Source organism: Lathyrus oleraceus, chromosome 7, assembly GCF_024323335.1.
Source record: "Lathyrus oleraceus cultivar Zhongwan6 chromosome 7, CAAS_Psat_ZW6_1.0, whole genome shotgun sequence".
Taxonomy (NCBI): domain Eukaryota; kingdom Viridiplantae; phylum Streptophyta; class Magnoliopsida; order Fabales; family Fabaceae; genus Lathyrus; species Lathyrus oleraceus.
Genome location: NC_066585.1, coordinates 236406489 through 236427306, shown reverse-complemented (window position 1 = coordinate 236427306; position 20818 = coordinate 236406489). Strand labels below are relative to the sequence as shown.

General features: G+C 37.3%; 2 protein-coding genes across 2 annotated transcripts; both read right to left on the bottom strand.

Annotated features, from left to right (window-relative positions):
- Nucleotides 1-6572: 6572 nt before the first annotated feature.
- On the bottom strand, nucleotides 6573-8372 carry LOC127106274 (serine/threonine-protein phosphatase 7 long form homolog). Its single transcript, XM_051043577.1, has 3 exons — nucleotides 7963-8372; nucleotides 7788-7878; nucleotides 6573-7703 (listed from the first exon to the last, which is right to left on the bottom strand). Exons 1-3 carry the CDS (start codon nucleotides 8235-8237, stop codon nucleotides 6630-6632), a joined length of 1440 nt encoding a protein of 479 aa, XP_050899534.1. The 5' UTR covers nucleotides 8238-8372; the 3' UTR covers nucleotides 6573-6629.
- Nucleotides 8373-14138: 5766 nt separating this feature from the next.
- LOC127105211 (expansin-A15) lies at nucleotides 14139-15789 on the bottom strand. Its single transcript, XM_051042373.1, has 4 exons — nucleotides 15692-15789; nucleotides 15419-15555; nucleotides 14983-15295; nucleotides 14139-14901 (listed from the first exon to the last, which is right to left on the bottom strand). Exons 2-4 carry the CDS (start codon nucleotides 15543-15545, stop codon nucleotides 14595-14597), a joined length of 747 nt encoding a protein of 248 aa, XP_050898330.1. The 5' UTR covers nucleotides 15546-15555; nucleotides 15692-15789; the 3' UTR covers nucleotides 14139-14594.
- Between the last annotated feature and the right edge of the window lie 5029 nt (nucleotides 15790-20818).

Genomic DNA, 20818 nt, shown 5'->3' with positions numbered 1-20818 from the left:
TGAAAATTTCAAAAATTTTGGTATATTCCATATAATTCCGGAAATTTGAAATTTACTAGATGATACCGGAAATTTGAACCATAGTAAAATTTTCGGTCATGTTATTTGTTTGAAATTTTAAACGCTCAAGATTTTGCCGACAATTTTGGATGGATGTGATTGCAGCGACAATTTTGTGTGGTCCTGAGTAAATACCACGTTGTATAAATAAGGGGTGGCATATTGTTTCATAAAAACATCTCAAAAAATGTCCCTTCCTCAATTTTTGATTAAGGCAGAAGTGTATTTCAACAGAGTTTCACCTCCCGTAGAGTTCCGGCTTCCAGATGGCACCATAACTCTCGCCGGCCTGACGTCCAAGTTAAATGAATTATTGTCTGATACCGAAAATAGAAAGGTGAGAAAGATCGATTTTTGTGAAGATTGAATTGATATTGGCGGGAGAGTGAAATACAACCTTGTTGAGTTGAAGACGGATGATGATGTGAAGAATATGTGGAGATCATTTTGTTGTAGGATAACAAAGGGGCCGATCGAGTTAGATGTTAAGATTTTAAGGTCTGTTGACGACATAATGAAGATGATGAAACGTCCAGAATCATCTAGTAGTGTCTAGGTTTTCTTATTTATCACAGTTTTTTTAGGTTATGTTTAAGTTATGTAATCGTTTATCAAATGTTAGTTTATGTTGATGTTGCATGAATGAAAGATCAAAAATATTATCTAACAAAAAAGTTTATGATGAAGATGTCTGTGTAATATACAAATAATACAAATAATACATAATTTATAAAAGATGTCTAAATAGACCCACCACGAGCTACGTGTGCAGCCTGAGCTAATCCAGTACAAACCTCTCCATTTGTATTCACCAAACCCATGAGGTTATCCATAATAACTACAATCATCTGAAAGCGTTGATGGTCATTGGCATCAGCATCAGCTGTAGGAGGAGGCGGCAACACGTGTACCCCAACATCAAAAGGCCCAACATCACTTATATCTGTAACATATGGAATGATACGGAGATGTGATACAGTGAGGTACCACTCTAAGTAACCATCCTCATACTGTGATAGGTGTTGAACCTTAACTGCTCGATCTCTAATGGCACGGTCGGAGCTGATGAAGTTACTCTAAAACCACCAATTAATTCCCTCAGATGATATATCTGGAACTGGTCGTGGAATACTCTGAACATAATCAGATTTTCGCAGACACCTTTAAGGAAAGTGTCTAGCAACCATGGTCTCCCACCATATATAACCTGAATATAAGAAGACTCCTCGAACTCACGGTAGACTCTATTATCAATGTATGGTGTCCAGATGACATCATCTACAATCAACGCATCGAGTCTCCTTCGATACTCAGCAATACCATCCAACTGATGCACCCTCATGTCACAGATGGTAAGGAAATGCTCGTATCAACACTAATATCAAAATACAGACATAACAAATAAGAAATAAGAAATGTTATTAGTAACAATTAAATAAGAAATCAACAAAAAATAATAAGTGATATCGTACCTGTGATAAACTCAAATAACCAGCAAGTTGTCTGATCTCAAATATTGTCGCCACTTGAAGTGTTGTATATAAGATAGTCAATGCAATGCAACCCCGAGCCCAACTAGTAACGTCAAGGCTACTGAACAGGCACATGTACCAGGCATCAACGTAAACACCTGACTTGTTTGCAAAGAGAGTACATACCCTAGCGGAAGTCTCTTAACTCCTAGCCGCTACAAGCTCATCGTACGTTTGTCGAAGCCAAGACATACGAAGGTGAGCACCCCTATTGAAGGTAGACTCCTTCTGCACGTCCGCCTCCGAAACTCCAAAATCTTGTGAAGTAGTCATACATGCAAGTGGCATGCGAAGAACAAGGGTCGTCCAGATTCTGCCGTTGATGGGGAGATGGAACAAAGAGGAGACATCATCTAGAATGATAGTCATCTCCCTAAACGAAAGATGTCTCATTGTGCCATCTCTCAACAAACACAGTAAGTAGCGTTGTATCAAGTATGGTGAAGGAGTAGTGGGCAAAATCAAGTAGCTCAAAATCTCGTACAATCCGGCTGACTTGCTCAGGCATCGAAATCTTTGGGAAGTCCTTCCGCTTCGACCTGTGCGAAGTCACCTTCAGTGTGGGACGGTCCTATGACAAACAAATATAAAAAAACATTTGCAGTTAGATTTCATGGCACAATAATAAACAAATTAAAGTTAAACATAAAATACATATAACTCTCCCTACCATAGTCGTAACGCCATATGGTTTCCATACTCGGTAAGCATCGACTAGTCAACGGGTCCTTTAAAGAATCCTCCGTCAGTGTGCAAAGAGGGTTCGGTCGAAGGAGTTGTAACATTTGTATCAGCAGTAACATATGAGATCGGATCAACAACAAAAACATCTTCCTGGACCACCTCAGCATTCACCTCATCAACAACCACCCTGACAACCTCTCCAGCTCTAGCAACCTCCCCAACAGAATTTTCACCAACCTCATCAGCAACCTCCTCAGCAACTTCTCCAACATCTCTAACAACAACCTCATCTCCCACCTCATCCGCCACCTCATCTATGGGTTGCTCAACTGGTTGTATATCTCGAGGTTGAGTGTTATGAGGTGTGCAGAATTGACCCTACTCAGCAAACCATTTCCGGTGTGAATCAGTTTGAACCACTCGTCCAACCCGTATCAGAGAAAACATAGCCTCAGCGGCCCTAACCTTGTCTGTCGCTCTATCGATAGTTCTGCCTACAATAGTGACGTCCCTGCCTCTATATTTCACTGCAAAAGAAGGAAAACATTTATTAAAAAATAGCAACTACCAAAATTTTCAAAATTTCCGATAAAAATCAGTTTTTATTCATACCGGAAATTTCAGAATTTCTGATAAAAAACAAAGTCTTTATTTATAACTACCGAAAATTTTAAAATTTTCTTAGAAATCAAATGGGATTTTGCATCGAAAATTTTGAAATTTCTGGTAAAATTGTTAGAATTAATATTGGAAAATTTGGAATTTCTAGTATAAAATCTCGAAAATTTTGACATATACGGTATAAAACATACTGTTTTTAAAATTTTCCGTAGTTACTTCTAAATTTTCAATATCGCCCCAGAATTTTCAAAAAAATCCGCTGGAATCATGTAAATTTGGGCAATTAATGATAGTGATTTTGCAATGTAATGCTGTCTTTTCTTACATAATAGAGGGGTGTCGGGTTTAATTGGGGTCACAACAAGAAATCTCTTTAAATAATCATTAAAAATCAACATGTGCTATTGGATTTAATTACTTCCTAACTTGCAACAAAGTAGATGCAAAAGCTAAGCCACCGAAACCTCTTCAACGATCAGTGTTGGAAGGAGCCTTGTGCAGCAAATAATATGTGGATCCCCCAATTTAAAGAGCTTAATATTAACCTTGTTTCTCATCGATCTGAATTACCAATGTAGAACAGGGTATTTTCTACAATACCTTCAAAGGCCTCCAATAATTCCTGCAAACATTCCTTGGGCCATACGAAACTAGTCTTTATGTAGAGTTACATACTAATGCATTGTTCGATTATACAGTCATTGAACAGATTGTGATAAATTAGATATGGTGCTATAGACACTACTCCTAATGTTCTCTACTTAATATGAACTCCTAATGTTTTTGCATGATGTGGCACGAAACCATAAAAAATCAACAACTCGCGTCACTTCAATGAAGGGTCATCACAGACATGATACTGATAATGATACGTAAACAAATGTAATAATTATGTGAATCAATCTAACTGATTCAGATCCGGTTCAAAACCGGTTTTTAATATAAACCAATTTTATGCAGTTGTTGCTTCCGTCTCATTCTATTGTTTTTCTTGCTTTCACTTTCTCTTTGATTTTCCTCTCACTCTCAATGACTCCTTTTCCTTTTATCATCGAGCTGTTTATAAGCAAGCGGTTTTGCAAATTGGGTATGGTTTTTTAAAATAGGTTCTGGTTTTCTGTTTGTTTCAATGTAATGGTCTGGATCAGTTTTAGTCCCAAACAAAGTGGGCATTTTTGTAAACCCTTGCTTATTGCACCCTTAGTATTACTTTCAAATCTCATGGAATTCTTGGAAATGCCACTCACAGTGATAGAATTTTGAACTCCGGAAGCACCACATATTATAAGAGAATTCAAGTTCATTCGAAACTATAGTCACATGATTCGCAATTCGTTTTGGTATGTGGTATGAATTCGGGTACGCAGTTTGCAACTCTCAAAGAATTAGATACTTGAGGAGTATATATAGTCGGTACGTTATTTGGATTCGTGGTATGATCAAATATAATAATCGGTATGTTATTATTAAAAATATTGTTTATTTATAATGAAAATTAGTTGGGAGAAAGAGTTCATAGTCTCGTATCGACCACTTAATTAACATTGCTTGAAAAATCAATTATAAATAGTTAGCATATACTCACTCATATATATGTTCACCGAAACTTTAGTTTTAATTGATATTATCATTAATATTTACGCGTGATCCAATTCGATATTCGTACAGGGTATATGTGAATTATCACCAAATACATAAATAACTTTTTCAAGATTTTAAAATCCTAATTTTCAAATGCACCACATATTATAAAAGAGCTTAAATTCAACCAAAAACGCATCCAATACACAAATAGTCCTATTCGAATTTTGATATCCTAACGCGTTCAAATTTCAAAATCCAACACTACAAATATTCAAGTTTACCTGAAACACAAAATCCTAAATAATATTTGTGCATTGGATGCGTGCATGAAAACCCAGTATTAGAGTGACATTTTAGGAAATTTAAGGGTTTGAGCTGTGCCTTTTTTTTAATAGGTATGGTGTATTTTTTAATAGTTATGGTGTATGGGTTATATTTTTAACACCCTTGGTTTTTGTTTGGTTAAAAACTCATACTTTATATCATTGTAATTTTGGCGTGCTAGTTTAACTGTCCATAGTGTCGTTGCACATTGTGAGTGATAAGTACAATACAAACTTAAATTTTCAAGTCTCTCCAGCATTTTACGGATTTTTTACCAATATACCCCACATTTTTAATTAATTTCCCAAAATAACCCAGGTTTCAAAAAATTTCCCAATATACCCCACTTTTAGAGGGAGGCGCCAATTGGATTGGCGCCCCCTCTTAAAAATTGCAAGGAGGCGCCAATTGGATTGGCTAGGGCACCTGCCCTAGCCAATCCAATTGGCGCCTGTGTGTATTTTTTAAGAGGGGGCGCCAATCCAATTGGCGCCTCCCTTAAAAAAGCCTCAAATGGAAAAACTTCCAACATGAAAGTTGTAGATCTTTTCAAGACAATGAATTTGGATATAAATTTTGCAACATTTGGATTTTTTTTGAGAAAGTTATGGGCAGTTGAAGTTGGACTTCTGAGTTTTTCAACTGGTATCTGAGTCATAATGTTTTGTATTATTGCATGTGTTTCTTTTAGGAATATGAATTTTTGTCCAACATAACATTTGAAGTAGACATCTTAAATTTTCCAATGCACTTGGTCCCACATCAAAATAATTAAAAATGAGTGAGTTATGTCCCTGCGAACTTGACCCAAAATTAGGGTTTCTGTCAAAACAAGTGTATGTGTATTTTGCCAAAAGGGACCAACTTCAAGCCCTTTAGTTTGAATGATAAAAGCCTCAAATGACAAAACCTTCAACATAAAAGTTGTAGATCTTTTCAAGATAATGAATTTGGACTAAAGTTTTGCATCATTTGCAATTTTTATGAGAAAGGTATGGGCACCTGAACTTGGACTCTTTGACATTTTAACTGTTATCTGAGTCATAATGTTTTGTATTATTGCATGTGTTTCTTTTAGGAATATGAATTTTTGTCCAACATAACATTTGAATTAGACATCTTAAATTTTCCAATGCACTTGGTCCCACATCAAAATAATTAAAAATGAGTGAGTTATGTCCCTGCGAACTTGACCCAAAATTAGGGTTTCTGTCAAAACAAGTGTATGTGTATTTTGCCAAAAGGGACCAACTTCAAGCCCTTTAGTTTGAATGATAAAAGCCTCAAATGATAAAACCTTCAACATAAAAGTTGTAGATCTTTTCAAGATAATGAATTTGGACTAAAGTTTTGCATCATTTGCAATTTTTATGAGAAAGGTATGGGCACCTGAACTTGGACTCTTTGACATTTTAACTGTTATCTGAGTCATAATGTTTTGTATTATTGCATGTGTTTCTTTTAGGAATATGAATTTTTGTCCAACATAACATTTGAAGTAGACATCTTAAATTTTCCAATGCACTTGGTCCCACATCAAAATAATTAAAAATGAGTGAGTTATGTCCCTGCGAACTTTACCCAAAATTAGGGTTTCTGTCAAAACAAGTGTATGTGTATTTTGCCAAAAGGGACCAAATTCAAGCCCTTCAACATAACAATAAGAAGTCCTTGAATTAGGGTTTCTGACCTATAAATTTTTGTTTTATGATATGTGTTTATTTTAGAATTATGAAAGAAACTTAATGTTTGGAGAATACACAAAGATAAATTTGACATAATACGAATTGATATTAATAAAATTTGGATTTTACACAATGAATCCTAATGGTGATGACCGGGATCACCTAACCGACCTCCGGTCCCACATCCCCTAGCTACCCTAACCCTTGGCCCTAACCCACGTTGACGATTCTGCACCGGTGTTTGTTCATCTGATGGTCCAGGAGCGTCATTACCGCCTACAGGAGAAGGTCCGTTGAGGTATTCAGCCAACTCAGCATAGTCTTCAGTATTCAATGATGGTGTACCGGCGTAGCTGAGCTCATGACCCATGCCAGAGAAGTTGGGGTGTGGTTGACTCATGGATGGGCGACCAGGACGGTTGAAGGGGGACATGGGTGACAATGATGGGTCTAGGAAAGGTTGGAAAGGTTGTTGGGGTGTTTGGAAGAGATATGGTTGTGGGATGTTTTGGTATTGTGATGTTTGGGGTTCTTGGCTACGGTAGGTGATGGGGCGGTTAGTGTTTTGGGTAAGGCGACTTTGGTAGGGTGATGGTGTGGGTGCGAAGCGATGTTCGGTCGAAGGTTGATGGTCCATTTGTTGGTGGTGGTATGGGGGATGTTCTTGGTTTTGGGGTTGGGTGAATGGCATGTTTTGGTTGTATGTTTGTGTGTTTGTGGAACGGAAAGTTTGTCGGATAGGTGGTTGTGAGTAATCGGGCTGAGAATGTTGTTGGGGGTTAGATGTTGAGCCTTCTTGTGTGTAACTTGTCTGGCGTGGGTCGTAGAGGTACATATCATCGGCGATGAATTGAAATCCAACTGATCTATACCAAGCCATATAAGTACGACTTGGTTTTACCTCATTTGGCATGACTGCGTCAGTTAAGACATGGTCATGACGGTGCTTCCACTTGCGACACTCTGATCTTGCGAATTGTTGCCAAGGGTTGTAGTTCCGTTGGTCGTTCACTTTACGCATATGCCATTCTCCTAGGCTAGCTGGGGGATCTGGGATATTCTGGACCATACCAAACTGCAGCTTCACACGATCGGTGTTGTGCAGCTCCACTGTTGTGAACCGTATTATTGGTGTGCATGTTGTCCATACGGCTGCGTCTTCAGGGTTGATCTGATGCTCATGATCCATATTAAGGTATGGACGCCAAATGAACTGAAATGTTAAAGACAATAGGATTTAAATGAATGTAGAAAAAGTCAATATAATATGAAGAAATAATGTAATTATTTTGCTTACGTCTGCCGGTCGAAGGTGATCCAAAAGGTTGCGATATTGAGTAATACAGTGTCTCGGACATCTACTGTAATTCATACCGCGTGCCGACCATCTACAACAAAAAGTTAAAATAAATTAGTTATGGGTAATAAACTGTAAGGAAGGAAGTAAAGATATAGCAATTTAAACAACTTACTTTTTTGCATATGGAAAAGTGAAGGGGTTGCTATTGACCGGTGCTAGAGACGGTAGTCTTGACCATCCCCATGCTTGTAGCAAAACAGCACATCCAGAAAATGTAGAAGTATCTTTGTGGCAGTTTTTGCACAAAGAACTATACAGATAGGCTAGACATGCGGATCCCCAACTATAACTACCTATTCTATCTATATGTCTAAGTAAAGGTAAGTACATAATATGCATGCTAGAACCACTACCTTCGGGAAATAAAAAGGATCCTAGTAACAACATAATGTAACACCTAGTTTTGATGATTCGAGCATCTTCGGTAGAATGCTCATCTAAATAAAAACTATTATAATATGACTTTAGGCGTGATAGTAGTATACCTTGTCCCCTAGCATTATCATCTAACAAATCAACGTTTAAAAGCTCCATGCAAATTGAATTTGGAAAGTTGGTCTTACCATTAACAGCTTTGCCTTCAATTTGTAGTCCTAAAAGCATGTAGACGTCTTCTAACGTCACGGTACACTCACCGGTTGGAAACCAAAATGTGTGTGTCTCTGGCCTCCATCTTTCGCATAAGGCTAGAATGAATTTGTTATCTATAGACCAAGACATAATTTTGCTAAGGTGACCAAAACCGGCGAGTTCAACATAAGGTTGAATCATCGGGTCCATCGGGACAAATTCGTGGACTCGAGTGCGAAACCTTGAGACATCCTATAATAGAAATAATGTAACACTTGACTAAGTCGGTATTTCAAAATAAAATGGGGTTGGTGGAGATGAAACATAAAAAAGAAGTACACGAAAAAACTTACGTATGTCGCGATGTTTGCAACTGTTCCTCTGTGTGCTTCGCCCATTGTGAGTAAAGACATATTGTTAGGGAGTTGGTGTAGATGAAAATGGAAAAGAAGTAATGTAGATGAAGTAGTGAGAAATGTAGATGAGGTAGTGAGAATGTTTGTGTGGAAGAATTGTTGAAGGAGTAGATCAATTTATAGGCAAATGGAGGAGTGCATGAAAAAATGTGTTTGCATGGTGTCTCCACCTCATTTGGCGACCATGTACAATTTTAAGGAGGGGGCGCCATTCAAATTGGCGACACCATAGGGTACATGCATGCAAGGCTAGTTCTGAATGCATGGTTTCGAGGACTGACTACATGGGGGCGCCATTCAAATTGGCGACCATGTACAAGCCATAAAGGTAGGCGCCAAACCAATTGGCGCCACCTTCTGCATGTCTGACACGTGGCATTGTTGTCTCCTGCATGCTTAACAAAACACTTATGGTTGGCTTGCATGATTGACACCTCATCTCTGACCATCTTAGGTGTCCGACACGTGTCTGTATTGTCTCCTGTATGCTGATGACTACCTTCTTGATAGCTTGCCTGGCTGACACATCAACTCACACTGTCTTGCAGGATTGACACATCGTCTCAGACACGTGGCTCTCTACTATCCTGCATGCTGAATACTCACTTCTGTCTTGCATGACAGACACATCAACTCTTGACTACCTAGCATGCTTGACACATCAAGTCACACTGTATTGCATGACAGACACCTCATCTATGAAATTACTTGCATGCTTGACACGGTATCTCAGACTTGCTTCAATGTGAGACACTGATACCATCTATTTAAGTGTCTTACTATCATATTCATCTGCACTTGCAAAATCCTTTTCATCTTCACTCACATTCATCTTCACTCACATTAATACTTATCATCTGCAAAATACCTAGCATCTTCACTCACATTCATCTGCACTTGCAAAATAGTTTTCATCTCCAAAATGTCATCTTCATCATTATACAGTATCAACGTTCACTGCAACGGTGAAACTTTTGAGTCTGAGATTCATGGTTTTTGTTTTAAAAACACTGATACCATTAGAGTGACGATGAAGAGAAATGCAACCTTTTTGCATTTCAAAAAAAGAATACAATCCTTCATAGCATCAGGTAATGTGTCAAAGATGACATATCAGAATCCTATATTTTTTGAGAATGGTCAATGCAAGTTTTTCCCCCTAAAGATACGAGACGATGAAGATGTTGAAAGCATGTTTCTTAGTCATGAACATTCAGGCATGGATTGTATCGAGTTGTACATTACTCTACAGCCATGTATACCGTCTCAACAGTCTCAACTAACAGATCAGGATCCAGCTGGTGGAGATGCTGCAGATGATGCACAATGGTCAGATGAACTCAACCCAGAAGCAGAAGTAGAGGTCGACGTTATTGATGAAGAAGAAGAGGAGACTGAGATACAGGTTGATCACATCCTGAATAACGACGATGAAGATGAGGCTCAACCACCACCAATACCTCCTACTCATGCCTATATTCCTCCTCAACATATGACAAATATGGCTCTTAACGACGATGAAATGTCCGACAGTGTCTTCTATAATCCGTATCCGAGACCAGTAGGCGAATTAAAGGTGGGAGACATGTTTCGTACCAAAGAGGAATGTGTCTTGGCAATCAAAAAATACCACATGAACAACTTTGCTGACTTTACGGTGAAACGCACTGATTCTAGAAGGTATGTTATCGAATGTCGTAACATGCTTTGTAAATTTCGTTTGGCTGCATCTTACAAGAAGAAAAATGACTCTTGGGAGATCGCTTCAATAGACCCACCACACAGTTGCGTCGCAACAACGGTTGAACAAGATCACCGTAAACTGAGCACAGCTTTGATATGTCGAGACATTCTGCCATTGTTAAATAAAGACCCATCAGTGAAGGTGAGTATAATTATATCCCATATCCGAACAACATATAATTATACTCCATCTTACAAGAAAGCATGGATTGCGAGGACAAAGGCTGTTGAGCAGGTTTTCGGAAACTGGGAGGACTCATTCAAGGAATTACCACGGTTTTTATGGGCACTAAAAACTTATGTCCCAGGAACTGTGGCAATTCTGGAGACAGTGCCAGCAATGATGCCAGACGGAACCTGTGCTACAGGTAATAGAATATTTCACCGTCTCTTTTGGGCATTTGACCCGTGCATCAGAGGTTTCGCTTTCTGCAAACCTCTCCTACAAATTGATGGCACTTGGTTATACGGAAAATATAAGGGTACGTTGCTCATGGCAGTTGCACAAGACGGTAACAACAATGTATTTCCCATTGCCTTTGCTCTTGTTGAAGGTGAAACGGCTGGTGGATGGGGTTTCTTTCTTCGACATCTCAGAACGCATGTCGCTCCACAAGCCAATCTATGTTTGATTTCTGATAGACATGCTGCCATCGAAAGTGCCTACAACAACCATGACAACGGATGGCATGATCCTCCTTCTACACATGTCTACTGTATCAGACACATTGCACAAAACTTCATGCGTGCTATAAAAGATAAGAATCTTCGCAAGAAGGTGGTGAATGCTAGGTATGCTTTAACTCAACCGTCTTTTCAATATTATCGTGATGAGATTCGTTTGTCTAATGAAGACGTGGGGAGATGGATAAATAACATCCCAGTTGAGCAGTGGACAAGAGCATTTGACGGTGGTCGTCGATGGGGCCACATGACAACAAACATTGTGGAATGCATGAACGGGGTTTTCAAAGGAATTCGAAACCTGCCGATAACCGCCTTGGTAAGATCAACCTATTATAGGTTGGCTTCTATGTTCGCAACCAGAGGTGAAAGATGGAGTGCAGTGTTAATGTCTGGACAAGTATTCAGTGAGTGTTGCATGAAGGTCATGAAAGAGGAGAGCATCAAAGCTACGACACACGCTGTAACAGTGTTTGACCGTCAAAGACAAAATTTCAGCGTCCAGGAAACAATGGGCAACAGCGACGGGAGACCAAACTTAGCCTACGCGGTTAAACTACACAGAAGTTGGTGCGATTGTGGAAAATTTCAGGCCTTCCGCATACCTTGCTCCCATGTCATTGCAGCATGCGCTTATACTCGTCAAGACGCTTACACCCATTTATCTGATGTGTACAAGGCAAACACCATCATGAACGTATATAGTCAAAGCTTTTCAGTACTACCAATGGAGGATTACTGGCCTCCATATGAAGGAGATATTGTTTGGCACAATGAAGAGATGCGTAGAAAGAAGAAAGGAAGGCCAAACAGCACACGTATCAGAACAGAGATGGATTCCACAGATAAAATGATAAGATTATGTAGTATCTGTCGTCAACCAGGACATAACAAAAATAACTGTCCCAATCAAGGAGCATCATCTAGATCTTAAGATTTTTGTAACATTTTATCTAGACCTTAAGCTTTTTGTAACATTTTATCTTGCTCTTATGCTTTTTAAAACATTGTATTTCTGTAACAATCAATCAATATATATCATTAAGTTCTTGTTACAACGAGTTTCATAACCAACATCAGTACAAAACATCTGAAAACATAAATAATTCTAACTGATTACAACAATCAAATTAATGTCGTCTCGACCAAACATCATTTCCCTAGCATCCTTATCAGTCTTCATTCGCACCCAACCAAAGATACTGTCAAGTCTCTCAATACTTCTGATTTTTTCCCCTTCTGGTATTTTCCCGTCTAACCATCGAACCAGCTCCCTCTTCAGTTGATCTAACGTGGTGATGTTCCAAAACAGCATCAGCAATTGAGGTTTGTCTCTCGCATAAATCACCTTACCGTATCGGCGACGAACACCAAACATGATAGGCAAATGATTATATGAGTTGTGGAACAATAGGTCACACAACGCATCTATTTATAAGACAAAAAAGGCATTTTATGAGGGACTCGCTAATTGAGTTGGCGCCTCCTTTTAAAACATACACATAGGCGCCAATTGGATTGGCTAGGGCACCTACCCTAGCCTAGGGCACCTGCCCTGGCCTAGGGCACCTGCCCTAGCCAATCCAACTGGCGCCTCCATTCAAGTTTTAACAACAGTCGCCATATGAGCAACTTTCATGTTCATCAAAAATCCATTTGAAACTTGGAAGCTCATCATTCATTTCAAAACATTATAGATCATTTTGACAGAAACCCTAATTTTAGGTCAACTTCGCAGGGACCTAACTCACTCATTTTTAATTATTTTGAGGTGGGACCAAGTGCATTAGAAAATTTAAGATGTCTACTTCAAATGTTATGTTGGACAAAATTTTATAACTCTAAAAGAAACATATGAAATAATGCAAGACATTATAGGTCAGATTACAGTTGAAACCCTAATTTTGGGTCAAGTTCGCAAGGACCTACCTCACTCATTTTTAATTATTTTGAGGTGGGACCAAGTGCGTTGGAAAATTTAATATGTCTACTTCAAATGTTATGTTGGACAAAATTTCATAACTCTAAAAGAAACACATGAAATAATGCAACACATTATAGGTCAGATACCAGTTGAAAAACTCAGAAGTCCAACTTCAACTGCCCATAACTTTCTCAAAACAAATCCAAATGTTGCAAAATTTATATCCAAATTCATTGTCTTGAAAAGATCTACAACTTTCATGTTGGAAGTTTTTCCATTTGAGGCTTTTTTAAGGGAGGCGCCAATTGGATTGGCGCCCCCTCTTAAAAAATACACACAGGCGCCAATTGGATTGGCTAGGGCAGGTGCCCTAGCCAATCCAATTGGCGCCTCCTTGTAATTTTTAAGAGGGGTCGCCAATCCAATTGGCGCCTCCTCCTAAAACTGGGGTAGATTGGGAAATTTTTTGAAACCTGGGTTATTTTGGGAAATTAATTGAAAATGTGGGGTATATTGGTAAAAAATCCGCATTTTACTCTTATTGTTTAATTACACAAAAGTTAACTTGAGTTCTAACTAATAAAGAGAGAAAATAACCCTTTCTTGACCCTGTACTGTACCCCATGGGCATTGTAACAACACAGGACACAATTAGTGTGCTATACCCTCTTTAAATACATCAATCCTTTCAAAGTGTACCTTACTTGTCACTTGTCATAGGTTGTCTTAAATGGTTGACTTGAGAAACTTCCAAAGAACATCTCAAGCGACCAGGCCTATAATTTGATCCTCAAAAAACTACCAGATCCAAAATATGTGCCCAAAATTGCGCTTCAATTTCATGTGTAGCCCAACTTCCTAAGCCTTAAGAATCATTCTCTAAATCCATCTTTCCAAACATTTTTCTCAACTAAATAGCACTTAAAAGGTAAATCTAAATACACACAAACAAAGCTTAATAGTTAAATTACTTCATTGATCATTAATAAGAAACTTTACACTTTCACTCTCTAATACAAACAAAGACATACTCCAATATTAAAAACACCACACTCCAATACTAAATATAGCGGGTGGTATCATATTCCACCTCCTCCAATTTAGTACTTAACTCAAAAAAAACATAAATATCCCCTTCTGCTAACTTCTACTATTTCTTAGCAGAATGGTAAAAAAAAAAGAAAACTTCTCAAAAGCACAAAAAGCAAACACCACACTAACCAAGATAGACCTAAAATGAAGAGCCATGATAATATATGCCCTTCAGTTTCCTCTAAAACTCCCAACCAAAACCAAACCCCTCTTACCAAACAGCATACTATCTAATAACCTAGTATACTATTGAATGGTACTAAACTACTAACATGTATAGTATTCCTAAATTGAAGACTTCAACATGTTGCTGCTCTAGTGGATTTGAGCACCAGTGTATGTTTGACCAAATGACCATCCAGCTGGAGCAACATTATTGGAGACCACAGTTCGACCATCACTTGTTGTAACCTTAAAAGACAAGCTTTGACCGTTAAGATAATTGTTGCTCTGCCAGTTCTGTCCCCAGTTTCTTGACATCGAAATCCAACCAGTTTTTGACCCTTTGATGAAAGCAGCAACCACATCACCAGCACCACCAACGTTTGTGATAAGAACAAGGTTGAAGTAAGAATGTCCATTGATAGTGAACCTTATACCTCCCTTTCTCCTGCAGGATACCCTACACATACAAAAAAAAACACCACTGTAAAATACACAGAAAAGATGAAAACTGTCGACAGTATATGAAAGAGTGATCTACCTTCTGTAAGATACAGGAACGATTCCAGCTTTGTATTGAGCAATATGAAGAAAAACAGGTTGAGCAAGATCAAAATGTTGGAGAGGAGGGTTACACCAACCACCTGCATTATTAGGCAAGGCATTGTTTGGTGGACAGAAGTTGGTAGCAGTGACAACAATGGAGCCAGGAAGGCACCATTTATGGTCACCTGCACATTTAATTTCATAGCAAGAGCCACAGCTTAAACCGTTGTTGAAAAGTGCTGTGCTCAAAGCAGCAGTGTTTGTTCCATACCCTTGACTGTAAAGGTTACCATATCCACAAGCCCCACCTATACAAGAAAATCAGATCAAAGGGTTATTCTATGTTACTTCAAGATCTGATTTTTTTCACAGACAAATATAAAAATTGAAATTTATTCAAGGACTGGTTTAAATGGAGAAATGGTGCATACCCATTGTTCCTGATGCATCACTGCCTCCATAGAAGGTAGCATGAGCATTAGTCCATGCTTCAGCATAGGCATGAACAGATGAGAACATAGTGAGGGAACACACCAAAAGCAAGCCAATGAAAGCCATTTCTTGTTTCCTGAACATGTAACAAAACAAAACATTGAGACATTTCTTTGTAATATAGCATTTAAGAACATGAAATTAGTTAAAGATGTTAACTTTATTATTCAACTGAAGAAGGAATATGAGGTAGTTATGAAAAAGGAAGTTACTTTGAGGAGTAGAAGGTAGTTAGAGAGAGAGAGCAATTAGTTTGATGAGTGAGTGAAGAGAGTTGGTGGGAGTGCCCCTTAATTTATAGAGCTTGAGGTTGAAGGGTTTGAGGAACATAGCATGGGACCACACTCATAATTTTAACTAACTATTTTCAACTGTTTGGACCTTGCAAGTTGTTAGTTTCAAATTTCAATTAGTAGTTAACTAACTTATAAAAATAAAAAAAATAAAAAAAAATTAAAAGAATTTTACACTATTACATTGGATATTAAAATAAATTTGATTTTTATTTTAAAAATTTATAAAATAATACAAACGGGTGATGGTGATAAATCGATAGTGTAAATGTATAATAATTAATTTCTAAAAAGAATAACTATATTTTAAAAATATCTTAATTATCTATCCAAATGCCTTTGGATTGGATGAAAAATTTGTTTTATAAAAAATATAGTTAAAAGATAAAACTTGTTATTAGTTTAATTGTGTGGGCATTAAATGCTATTGAGTCAAAGATGAGCTTTATAGGTTTGAATTAAATTGAAACGTGAGAGAGAGCGGTATGTGTTGCATAAAAGCTGTTTTTGTGGCAGGAAATGGGTGGGTCAGTTGTGTAGAATGGGAGCGGGAAAATCTCCAAAATACATGTGGGGCACATAGGTTTTTGGCTCTCATGGTTTACCAACCTTAGGGGGCACATGCACCCATTAACCTTTTGCTATTAAAGCAACAGTACTACCAATTTCCTTCCTGCTCCATTTCTTTTTTAAAACAAAACTCTTTATTTATTTTTATGTAAAGGGAGTGCAATTCACCTATTGTAATATATGAAAAAGGATAAAATGAGAATCATAGGGCATGTAGTAATCCATCAAAACAAGTAAATTAGAGGGGGGTTTATGTTAAAATATAGTTCGAAGATGCATCTCTGAATATTATTTGGAGTGTATTTGGAGATGCATCTTCGTAAATCCTCCCGAATTCATTTTAAGTTATTGAATGTGTGTTTATTACATATAGTATAGAATATTTTGGAGATGCATCTCTGAAAATCCCATGAATGTTTTTTAGGCAGCAACATTGTCCTAACTTTTTCATTTTGAGATCAACTTATATTTTAGACCATTTTAGGTCATAAATTAGAAAGTGCGTACATTAATTGATTCAAACATTCTACATGTGCATTAATTAAAGTAAATTCAAAAAGTATCGACCATACATAATATTTGTTTGAAAGTGCAAACAAAAAAAAATCAAACAAAAACTACTATGTATGTCTAACCCCTCGGGCTTCTCCGCCTGTATTGAAAAGCATTCTGGGTCTCGACAATAATACCTTTCAAGAGGTCCAACTAGGAATTATCTTCCTAAAAAAATTATGCCTCTATGCTCGATCTCTCCATATCAGCAATACATCGACAAACGCTATGTACGTCCTAGGTGTGGTCATCCCTAGCCTCTTGTACCTCCTGATTAGACGACCAAGGTGGTATTTCTGGAACATCTGATGTCATGATAGGATATGACACCCTATAGAACCATGTAATGTAGTTATCTACATAAGCCCACTATACAAGATCTGACACCCAATGATAGTCCTCTAGTACCAAATGACTCTTAAGATCCTCAAGTATGGTACCAAGATCTCTGTGGCGGATAGTGGGAGGAGTAGACTCTAAGGGTGTCTCAAATTAACTTACAAATAGCCAAACAGGTGCATCACAGCTCGAGCATATGCGCATACATTGGAGCTTACCCATGGGGCAGCCAACTAGAGTATAACGAAATGACACCCATCTGAGTCGTCTCGCGTGAGCGCTGTATGGGCAGAAGGCAATGTCATATATTACATGACAGTCAAAATACACCCAAAAGTGCTTGATCTCCTGATTCCATATGAGCGGGGAAAAAGCGGAAGCACGCGGCCAATCTTTATTGTATTCAAGCATATGTTCCCACATGGAGATGTGAGGAAAGTGGGAGAAGGTTCATCCTTGAAAATGGTTCAGATACAATATTAGTAACAAGTGTAATAAGAGAGTTATGAAAATATTAGTAACGGTAAATTATCTTAAGCATCATACAGTTTCTTGTCAACTATTTTTCCTTCCAAGGACAACATTCGATCAACTTCGAGTGCAGGTAGACCAAACATGTGGCCCCCCATTTGTACTTGTGAATCACCGTCAAGTTTATGAAGTATTTTAGGAAGACCACATCAACACAGGTTGCACTTTTGTTCACAAACATGAACATGTCAACCAAGAACAAGAGGTAACACCTCAATGCACACTTTTGGTGGTAATTAACATGCATATCATCACCTTAGACATCAACAACCATCTGCAGGTGGTATTTATAAAGTTCTTCCAAAAGTTTAAATCTAGCATCAGCACCTTTGGTGTCAACTATCTCATTTGCAACCTCAGTTGGGTGAGCTCCCAAATAGGCAATCATCACCTCGTTGGCTTACTCTTGATTGAGCATTCCTTGGTCCATTAACTTTCCTCTAATGGGAAGATGTATAAGGCATGAGACGTCATCTAGGGTAATGGTCATCTCGCAAAGAGGAAGGTGGAAAGATGAAGTTTTTAAATGCCATCTCTCTACAAATGTCGCATGCATGCCATGGTTTATGGTATTATACGTAACAGAACATAAACCTGTAAGCATAGAGTAGCGAATAACATTCTTGAACCAATCGTCTTTGGGTTGTTCCAAATCTAAAATCTTCCTTCTATGCTTTACGAATTTTAAACATGGAACGTCAGTCGCAATTAAATTACTATAAAGTATATGTAATAACATATGTAATGCAAAAGTAAAAAAATAGACCTCTCCTGCTAAGACATGCTTAGCGGCATGGTATCCATATAGATGAAGTAATGAGGTATCAAATTGTTAGTTTGAATAAATATTTATAGGGGAATCAACAACGGGTTCCTCCCAATTTATTTCATAAGCTTCATGGGCTTCTCGTAAAGTAGATTCCTGAGACAAGCGACTTCGGGAAGTAGAAGCAGGTGATTATGAACCCCGACCTTGTGACCCATTAAACGAGTTAGCATCTACTCGTGGCTATGCCCCTATCCCTCTCATTTCATACAGATACGTGTTGAGACACACTTCCAAAATTAATTATGTCCTATTTGTTTTCAGCCATTGTACCAGTAATAAAACCAGAAAATCATATCAAAATGCAACCAGGCAAAATCTACATATATATCTCTAAATATTCATACAAAATCTGGAGATGCATCTCCGGATAAACTCACGATATGTAGAAATAACATAAACCTCATTGATTTTCTAATCTCTAACCAAATGAGAATGCATATCTATATCAGCTACCTATTTTGAATGTACAACTACCTAATGCATCTCAAACGCCATATGTTACCTAAAGCATCATTCAAATCACAAAAAAAAAGGAATGAGATGATAAACTTACCAAATTAAATTTGTGGAAGAGAAGCTTGAACAGGGTGAATGACTTTGTAGCAAATGAATTAGAATGGAGTTAATGAACTTGAAGAAACTTTCTCAGATAGGGTTTGGAAATCAGTTTTCCCAAAAGAGCTCACATGGGATTTTTGTGTGACTTTGCATAAAATGAAAAAGGAAGAGGAAAGGGTTATTTGCAAGTATATGAAATAACACATTCAGAGATGCATCTCCGAAAAAATTCTTAAATTTTGAATTAAGGGTTTTTACGGAGATTCATCTCCGGACTCACCCCATTGTTGATACGGAGATACGTAACACCCTGATTTTGATTAATTTTATTTGAATTAAGTTAAAATGATTTATATTATTTTATTTAAGTGCTATATTTATTTTATTGGTATTGTTGTGGTTGGTTATAATTTTTTTAGAATTATCGCTAATTTTTAATTATTTAAATAATAAAAATAATGAGAAGTTAAGCTTTGAGGAGTAAATTAGAATTTTAATTAAAATTAAGGAAAATGGTAGAATTAGTGAGAATTGAGGAGAGTTAGTAAATTAATAAAGTTAGTAGGATTTTATTTAAATAGACGAGAGAATTAGAGTTAGGGTTGTTGTATTGAGAAAAACATTGCATCCGGGTTAGATTTGAATCAGTATTTCAACATGATTCAAATCATAAGTTAAAATTTAGCTGAAAAAGTTATTGCCTAGTTTGATTTGAAACACCATTTCAACATGATTCAAATCAAAGGTTAAATTTTAGAGAGAAAAAAATGCCTCTGACTTATTTGATTCGAATCAGGAAAACAACATGATTCGAATCAAAAAAGGTTGATTTTGTTCAGATATTATTTTCATCATAACTTGAGTTTCGTGACTCCGGTTGAGACGCGGTTCGAAGAGTTGAAAAGATAATGCATAATATTATCTTATGGTGATGTCCGAAGATATTTTAAATGTGGTAATTGAGTCGTTTGACTCGATTGTTTGTGAACAGAGTTTTGACTCTGACAATTGTTTGATGTTGTTTGATGCATGTTGATGAGAAAATTATATATTTTAATTATAATGATGATTATTGATGAGTATTTAATTATTATGTTAAGTTATGATAGAATTGTTGAGTTATCCTGAGATGTTTGTTCATAGATAAATCATTGTTGTTGCCTTGTATTGGCGATGTTCATGCTGAGTTGTAAGTTCAGAGAGGAACAAATAACGAGTATTGGATTTGGAAGTTTGAAACGAGTATTGCATTTGTTTGTCACATTTATGCATCATGTATAGTAGAGATAAGTGATGGAATTCAGTCTAGTGATGAGTCTCAGGTTTAGAGAGGAACCTGTGACGAGTCTGATGGCTCAAAAATGGAACCATGTTCAGTGAGGAACCAATAACGAGTCTAGTGGTTCAGAGATGGAACTAGTGAGGAGTGGATTAATGAGTAACATACCTATGATATCCAAATAAACTTTGGTACCACTTGCATCAAACTAGATAAGACTAGATACATTGCATTGTAGTTGATTTTTTTGTTGTGGCTAATTTATGTGATTGATGAGTGATATTAATTACACTATCCCTATTATTTTATGCACCATTAACATATATGAGTCTATTTATCACCCCTATTTATTCTCTTTGTTGTCTTTACACATGTGGTGCGGATACTC